The sequence below is a fragment of the Suricata suricatta genome, chromosome 1 (genome assembly GCF_006229205.1).
Source record: "Suricata suricatta isolate VVHF042 chromosome 1, meerkat_22Aug2017_6uvM2_HiC, whole genome shotgun sequence".
Taxonomy (NCBI): domain Eukaryota; kingdom Metazoa; phylum Chordata; class Mammalia; order Carnivora; family Herpestidae; genus Suricata; species Suricata suricatta.
In genome coordinates this window covers 59,000,672-59,009,831 of record NC_043700.1, presented here as the reverse complement: position 1 = coordinate 59,009,831, position 9,160 = coordinate 59,000,672, and the positions used below count along the sequence as shown (strand labels likewise).

Here is a 9,160-nt window from a genome sequence, read left to right as displayed (position 1 = left end):
CTGAGCCCGCGGGGCGCCGCTCGCCCAGCCGCGGCCGCGGGAACTTCGGCCGCCACAAGGACGACCTGGCACGCTGCGAGCGCCCGCTCCGCCAGCGCCGAGTTTGCCCGCAGCTGCCCCTCCCCGTCTCCGGGAGCCGAGCTCCTTACCTGCCCTCCGCCCACCCGCGGGCCCCTAGCCAACTTCTCCCTGCAACTGGGGGTAACAGGCAGTTCTTGCCCTCGCTCCTGTCCCGACGGCGTCTGCATGTCCTCGGACACCTGAACGCCCCTGTGTCGCCGAGGAGCCTCCCGGCAGGGAGAGGAGCACCGGTTCCCCTCGCGCCGCACATCAGCGCGGACCGCGGACGCCTCACCTCCCGGTCCCGTCCCTTCCTTTTCCTCCAGGGGAGGAGGATGGGGTTGGAAACGCTTCCCCCGAGGATGCTCGTGTGGCTGGTGGCCTCGGGGATTGTTTTGTACGGGGAGCTTTGGGTCTGCGCTGGCCTCGACTATGACTACACTTTTGATGGGAGCGAAGAGGATAAAGCGGACACGATAGATTACAAGGACCCTTGTAAAGCCGGTAAGTGCCTCTCCAGGTCGGGACGGTGGCGTGCGGGGTCCGTGCGCTGGATTTCCGAGTGGTGGCAGTGGGAGCTCACCTGTTTCCTTCCCTCTCTCGCCAGACCCTCCGCCGTCCCTCCTTCTCGTGCCCTCCTGCCTTTCCCTTCCCCACCCCCAAGTGGCAGTCGCCGTGGCCCGAGTTGACTGGAGTTCTGGGCTAGTGGGATCGAACCCCAAGCTCCCATCTCCCAGTTTGGAAAAACCGTCCAGAGTTCGGATTCCTTTCCCCTCCCCCAGCAAAACGAAACAAGCTTTAAACACAGCTGGCTTTGCTGTGGGGTTTAAATCCCGACACTCAGCGGGCTATACGCATCTGTAGGGGACTTCACCTCCTCTTTGTTCCACGGTGCGGTTCCCCGGTGCTCGCCCGAGACCCAGTTGGTTAGAGTTCCCCCAAAGATGGGTGGGAACGGAATTGCTACCTCGGGACACCTTTGCTCCCTCTTTTGCCCGGGGTTTCAAGTGTGGGATCCAGGCGAGAAGGGGATTGTGACGACCTTGGAAGCTCTCACGCTAGATGGGATTCACATGCATTTGCTCATTTAAAATAAACCTTTAAAAAAATGTCCAAGTTGTTACCCCATTCACACTTGCGCCTTCCTTCCTGTGTACACCCCCGGGGACGGCAGTTTGACCTGCACTGCCTGAAGCGCAGCTTCCCCTCGCAGGTCCCCAAGCGCCCCCCGACCTTCCCCTCTCCCCTGCACCCGTCCAGCGCCTCTGCGGGTCTCTCCTCCGGCTCGGGGGCGGCGCTTAGCTCCCGGCGCCTCGGGTCGGAGCCGCACGTGCCGCGGCCGGTGACCACGTGAGCGCCGCGTCCCGGGACTCCGGGGACGCCCAGCCCCAGGCCCTGCGCAGTGGAGCTTGGGGTGACCAGAATTCAGCGTGGACCCACCACCAACTTCGGAAGGAAGGTTACAAAGGTTGTCGGGGGCGAGTTGGTAGAGTTGTTTGTAAGCTGAAGGCACGCTCTGTCCCATCTCTAGAGGTGTGGGCTTTGGCCAAGCAGAGAGGAAAGGAATGGGCAGTGTACCAAAAGTGTGACTGCCTCTCCGGATTCCCTGCGGGCTTGGTCGGTATGTGACTGCGACTTCTTCCCTTTCATAGCTAGCTAAACCTTATTCACCCTTTCCTGATCCTGAAGGAAGGAGAAATGTGCACAGTGAAAGAAAATGCTGGAAGTTCCCTTGTTGCTTTGTACCATTGATGACACATTGCTCTCACAAGGAGAGTATGTGCACAGTGTGCGCGTTATCAGATCTTCCTTGCTGCGCTCTTACGGAAGATAGTTATTCAAAGCTTGAAGTAGCTTAGTAGAAACTTGTCAGTCTGGAATTCGAAATTCTCGTTTAATTCAGTTTTGTTTGTAAGTTTCCTCTTGACACCTTTAACGCGAAGTCTATCCCGCCAGAAGTTTCTTGGGCCTTCCCTGATGGTTTGGAGAACAAGACCTCATTCTGCCAGGCGGGGTGACTAGTGGCTGGACAACCAGAACTTAGTGTTATAACAACTTCCCAAACATACTTTTTATTGAGAAATGTGTTTTGAATCGTGTTTACAACTGGGTGAAAATTGTGTGCTTTCTTGTTTTAGATAAGGTGGAAATGAAGTGTTGTTTCTAAAGATTGTCTAGGAAAACATCTATTCTGCTGCTCTTTGGTGTGAAAGATTCAGCCAGATATTAATATGAAAAAATAACAGGGCATATGTATCATGGGCTTGATTTCAGGAAATTCAAGTTAAAGTTTATGCCTTTAAAAAATTATTAACTTCAAATATGAATATAAGAACTGTCAAAAATTAGTTATTACTATTTTCAGAACTTATATTGTTTAGGCTTATTTTAAGTTAGAGATTGTTCAGAATAAGGTTCCACAAACATAGATGTTTTTTCTTTTATTTAAAACTGTTTTCAATTTTGAAATTTAAATGGTTGCACCATGTGTATTGAAACATGACTCAAGGATAAATATTTATTATCCTCAGCAAATAAGCATCTAGAACAAGGAGAAAAATTTCTAAGAGCATTTAGTTTTGTTTTTTTCTTCAATATTGGTTTACTGTTGAGCATAACTGTTGAAGATAAAACAACAAAAACAACTTTGAATGGATTATTACTCTAATCTTATTTCTTCCTTCTCCTTGAGTACAAGAGGCATACCTGTGTGTACGGGTATGTTGTGTATGTATCATGAAAGAGAAATAAGAAGGCCTGAGTGGAAGGCTGAGAAGTATGTCCACAATCTGAGACCACTTAAATTTTCTTAATGTTTATTTATGTTTGAGAGAGAGAGAGATGGAACATAAGTGGGAGAGGGGCAGAGAGAGAGGGAGACACAGAATCTGAAGCAAGCTCCAGGCTCTGAGCTTTCAGCACAGAGCCTGACGTAGGGCTTGAACCCACAAACCGTGAGATCATGACCTGAACTGAAATGGGATGCTTAATGGACTGAGGCACCCAGGCACCCCTGCCATCATGTTTTTAAGTGATCAACCCTACGTTTCAAAATTTAGTGATGTAAATAAAGGCTTTAATTTGCCATCTGGGCTTAATAGTGGCAAACTTCTTTTTTTTTTTTTCTTGGCCTCCCTTTTGGCACTATATAAGACAAGTAAAAGCTGTAATAACAGGAAAAAATTAAATAATACATTGAAATCCCAAACAAGAGTTAAAAAAGAAAAGGTCACTAAAATACGGATGATGAGGAAAGATAATATGAAACAAGGCCACACAAAGGCAAGAGAGGGTGATCTCCAGATTCTGGGGTACTTTTGATCTGCTTTTCCAAGACCAGAGTGGAGGACATGGGCCATGAAATAAAGTCTCCTTTCTGAACTTCTCTAACAAGGGTCCTAATTTTCCTCAGACTATACAGTGGCTTATGATATCATAATGACTAATGAAATCATAATTTTCAGCTCAACACAACAGTCTAATTGGGTGGAATTTGTGAACCTTCCCATTACACAGATGGGAAAACAGATGCTCCATAAGGTCAAATGCTTGTTGAGATGATCCAGAACTTGATTGAAAGTCTCCTGGCTGCAAAACCTGGCATGCAGACAGACCGACAGACAGACAATAGCACTGCATTCTTAGCTGGCTTTTTGGAGGCCTTCCTCGAAGTGCAAACAATAGAAATTTGTCCAGGTTTACCTACAGTCTAGACTAATAGCAGTGCAGGTACTTTCATATCTGATAAGCATGACATGACTAAGAACATTGTTTCATCTTTCCCAAACCTAATTAGAATATAAAGTCTTCGAGGACAGAAGTCATAGCTGATTCTTAATGTTTATCACAGGGAGATAGATTACCATTGTTGGTATCCAGCTAAAGTCCTCAGTTCCATCTCGGTATCTGGAGACTGTAGATATTCATCCCTCATCCACAAACTTCTATTTTAACCAATAATGTGACCCAAGAAGAATTGTGACTATAACTTATTAAAATTGTACCATTCTTAATACATTTGTGAAACAGTATAATTTGTATATCCATGAGAACTCTAATTTCAAGTTCATGGGACTAAAAGGAAGCCTTGTGTTAATTTAATTGAACGTTCACTTAGCCATTTGGGTGTAAGCAAAAGTAGAAGAGAATACAGCACAGCTTCATGTATATTTATATGGCCAAATCTGTTAGGACTAGAATCTAGGTAATTAATCTCTCGCTATATATAGATAAACACAAAGATGCAGATAATTCCAAGGAATATCTGACTGTCTCTCTTCCTCATAGTAATGTAGTTCTCTAAGTGCAATCTTACTCTCTCTAGTTCAGAAGGTTCCTGAGGGACACCAGGAAGGGGATGCAGCAGGAAGTCATTACACCACAGAGACGGAGGTGTCCTGTTTCAGTTTTGTACTGTTCCACTAGGTGTTAATCTGAGTATTAATATCTGCGAAGAGCCTGGGCAAAGTCAGTGTGCAAGCTAATCTCTCAGATTTGTCTAGAGATTCCCTGGAAAAACAGAAACCTGATAAACCAGCTCTGTGTTCCCTGACTCCTTCCCTGCTTTCTTTCTCTCTTTGTATTTAAGGGAGTATCCGGAATGCTCAGGCTGTCGAAATATAAGAGGTAATAAGAGGGATTGAAGAATTTCTCTTGTGAATGATGGGTAGAGGCTGAGGAGACCGATGACGTAAAGTGTTTTCTAGGAGCTTTGTCCTTTTCCTCTCAGACAAGTGTGAACACCCTGAAAAAAAGACTTTCTACTTTGAATCTTCTGAGTAAATGAGTCCTTTCCTTGGAAAAAATCCAAACAAGATTAAAGGTCAGTGACTTGCAAGGTTAAATTTGCCTTTGGAGTGGCATATACTAGTCTGTTTACATAGAAATAGGCTTCTGGCATCCTGAAGGATTCTTCTGTCTGCTTTTCTTTGTAATCAATGTCCCAGTGTCCCCATCTACTAATTCTTGGGCTATTTTCATAAATTCATAATTTCTTGGTAAAAATCTTCTCATTCTTTTGGTCCTCAGTGCTGTACTTCCTAGCTTCATAGCCAGCCTCTTAGGCATGAGGTTTTAGAATTTGATGTTCAACCCCGTGTCTACTTTGTTCTCTCATAATATTAAATTTTGAGGCATATATTTCTTGGTCAGCACCTCTCTAGGTTGCCAAACCATCATTTAAAAATGCATTTCATAGAGTGACTTCTCTTAACCAGACTCTTCTCTTTTAGTTTTCATTCCTCAGATCTTGGTTGTTGTTGTTGTTGTTGTTGTTTTCCTTCTCCTGCTCCTGGTGCCAACTCAGAAGTGGCCAAAGTACAGTTTTTGCAGAAGGGATTGCTAGACATTATTATATTCTATACACTTGAATTCTGTTCATCATTTGCCAATAGTAATTCTTTAGCCCTTGTTGTGAGGCTCCACATCCATTTTTGGTCCATAAATGGCAGTTATTATCCCTAGGAATGAATTAGAAGGCCTATTTCTTTCTTAAGTATAATCCCCATAGAGGAAACTAGCTCTGAACCTCCTTTTTGTGTATTTGTTTACACATAATCTCCCAATATCCTCCCATTTTTTTGATCTCTGAAGAGGGTGGTATCATTTGCAAGTTCAGAATCTAATTGGAATCACCTCTCTGAGGCAGTTCAGATAATAATTAATGGAATCTTTATGATTTCTAATTCAGCAGGTGCTGTTTGAGTCCTCCCTTCTCTTTTTAGGCCTCCTGAGTCTATGGTGGAACAGTTAGAAGTGTCTGAGAGCCTAGCAAAGGCTTTTTGAGAAAGTTGGCACGTAATTCCCTACTTTTCCTCTTGCATCATGATGGCTCACTTTTCTACGAAAGCCTAATGTATGCCATGTATAGTTTCTTCTACAAGCACCATATTGTCTTCCCCCATTATGTATGTAAGAATTCTATTTTTGTTCATCTTAGCAACTTTACCTTATTTAAAATTTATACTCCCTTGCCTATAGTTACCATAATATTCTTCGTAAACCTTAAGAGCAGTAGTCACATTAATGATGACTTTGGCCTCTTCATCAGCGAGTGTACAGGACAGAGGTTAGCCTTTCAATTTTTCTAGAACTCAGGTAGATAGTGTCAAGTGCTAATGATTTACCATCATTATTTTTTTCTTTTTAGAATATTATCTATTGTTTTTAATAGTACCTTAGACCCATCTACTTAAGATATTTAAAACCAGGACCTCCCTAAGCTTTTCTAAGAATGCTTGGAAAAGATAGAGGCGAATAATCCATTTAAAATGAGGCCTTGCACATCCTGCTGGGACCATCTGGTGTCTGGGGAGGTGGGGGAAGGGGGCCATGTTGCTCCCCTGAACTGTAGGAAAGCCCCCTGCAGCATCTCGAGCCCATAGCTAGGCCTGGGCCAGGCTGAGGCTCAGGTGGCTGGCACGGTTTCTAGGGATGCAGGAGATCCTCAAGTAAGGGAATTTTGAGATCTCTTGCAGTTCTTTCATATTCCAAGATCTGGAATTAATCCTGCACTTATCCTTCCTAAATGAAGGAGTTAAGAGGCCTCTCCCCAACCCTGGATATAGTAGAATGATTTAGCAGTATGGCTTTAGTGGCTTATTTCCTTTAGTTATCTATTGAATAATGACATTTGGGGAGGAACATTAAAAACAATTTATAGCCTTAAAGTTATGGAATGAATTGCATAGAATGCATTCTTTCCCAGAGAGCTGGAGGGAGGGAATCCCTCGCTTATTTATTTAGTTCTTGCTGTTGTCAGCCCTAAAAATGGGTTATTGACTATTAGATTTTGAGACATTGTGGGTTGGCTAATGGAATGCTTGTTTTATCAGCTCTTTACAAAACGTGTGCTAATCCTGTCAAGCTGTTTTAAAGAGCTCAACTATATATTTGTATTAAGAAGTATTGTAAATTAGGTGTTAATTGAAATCCAGAAAGTGAACCAAGGAGACATTTGTCTTACTCAGCTCTTCTCTTGCAATTTACATTTATAGTTTGAGCTGAACTATTTGCTATAGACCATATGAGAAAAAAAAAACTTTCTTGAACAGTAGTAGTTCTACAATGCTGAAACCATACTAGAAGGTCAGAAGTACAAAGAAGTCCAAATACATTATTTTTCCCAAACAAAATCCAATGTTGTGTATTAGTATGCTACTCAAAACATTTATCTTGATGTTTAAATTTTTTTTTCAACAGTGTTAACGCACTACACTGTTTTACAAATCAGGGGAGTTACATGGGCATGGAGTCACAAAGCATGTATTTACTATTTGCTAACATTTGGTATCTTCCCTGTGTTGTTGAACTTCCTATTGATGACATTCAGTTTGTGTGCTGGGGAGGCAGAGCGGATGTGTAGAGGGTAGAATGGTGTCTTCATTCTTTACATTTCTCATCTGTGCTACACTGTTAGCAGGTGGATTGTTCCACAGGGACTCCTTGAATGGCCCTGGCTTAGGCGCTGAGCTCAGCGTTTTTGAGCTCACTTCTTTGGCCATGAGTAGATCTGAAGTGTTTATTAGGACCATCTCTGTTCTTGTGCAGCATTGGGAACCCACTTAGCACCATTTCGGTAGATTAGCCATACAGAAAGGATGGCACTCTATCCCTCTGGGCTGAGCTCTCTGATCACAAATACCTAGTAGATGATGGTTTATGATACTTTCTGTTTTGTACTAAGATTATTGTGTTTTAACGTATACCTCACAGTCTGGAAGTTAAACCTTTAAAATACCCCAGGGAAGAACATCATGTATAACTGGAAAACACGCACATGAAGACCTTTCTAGAGAACGAATTCTTGAACCTCCCATATCTAGGAATTGCTTTCATGAGTTATATCAAAATAACATAGTTCATATTTTCACATTTAGCGTTTTGCATAGTCTCCTATCTTCACCATATCTCCATCAGTTAATATTATTGTTATCTCTTTGGACACATGAGGAAAGAGACTCAGAAAGGTGCAGCGGTGGGGCTGTCATGATAGTTACTGAGTGTGAGAATTTGAACCTGGGTTCTGTATGTCAGATGCCTTTCTTTTCCTTGAATTTGCTGTAGTGCCTCTTCAGCCACTAGAAATGTATTAAGACTGGCAATTCAAGGGACAGTATTTGTGCCATGGGCATCTATGCATTTTGGCAAATGGCTTTCTTTAGTGAGAATACAGCTTGTCTTTAAAATTCTTGCTTTTTATAAGCCAGATACTGTATTGTCAGAGTAAGGCCAATACTTTAATTGCATGGAATACAGGGGAGACCCTAGTCCCTTTCAAAAGCGTGTTCTCTGAGTGTGGAGGGTTCTAAAGGAAATGTCCAATTAGGTATGGGATAGATAAAAAATGCATACAACTGATTTTAATAGAGTTAGAGAAATATTTGAGTGCTAAATAGTGTCAGGGAGACACTGCTGCCCGTTTTCCCAAGTATTTAATTGTGACAGCAGGCTTTTCTTATGGATTAAGCCAGAGGCTGAATTGGATTTGAGCACAATTCATCGTCATTAGTGCCCCATTCTTGGCACAGGCTCTGACATTTTGTGTGGTAACGTGTTAAATTGTTTCACACTTTGGATTTGCTCTTTAAGTAGTCATTGAATGCATGATTATGAGCCCATAAAGAGTGTGAAGAACATCCTTTCAAATGCAGGCGATTCAGGAAAGTGGTTTATTGTATACAGTATGTATGTAAATGATGTGTAAATGCCTTTGAGAAAACAAATATGCTGTGAGAAGGTTCTTAAATAACTTTATCCTTTCAATTCTAACTTGTCTAAAAGCCTTAAGGTCAAAAGCTTGAAAGCTTTGGGGGATCATAGGGTTAACTAAACTTCCTGGAACTTCAGTGCAGTTTCCTAACACTAGGAAGTCTGGCATGTTCAAAATATATACTTTATGTAATATTTACTGAATTACAATTTCTTTGAAGAAAACATGCTACTTTTAGCAAATTATCATGTGTTCTAGAAGGAAGAGTTCCTGCTTGTATTTTTTTCTCAGACAACTGGGTAAGAACAAAATCTGGTGAAACAGGCTTCCCTTCTCTGTTTCCTTCTTTTCTAAATCAGAGAACCAAGGGGAAGTTTTTCTTTTATATAT

General features: G+C 42.6%; 1 protein-coding gene across 1 annotated transcript in view; it reads left to right on the top strand.

Moving 5' to 3' along the window:
* Positions 1 to 256: 256 nt before the first annotated feature.
* The window catches only part of TLL1 (tolloid like 1), a 203,824-nt gene continuing 194,920 nt past the window's right edge, over positions 257 to 9,160 (top strand). The window contains exon 1 of the mRNA XM_029939149.1: positions 257 to 564. Within this exon, the coding sequence (XP_029795009.1) occupies positions 396 to 564 (169 nt within the window). The 5' untranslated portion in view covers positions 257 to 395. The remainder of the gene's footprint in view (positions 565 to 9,160) is intronic.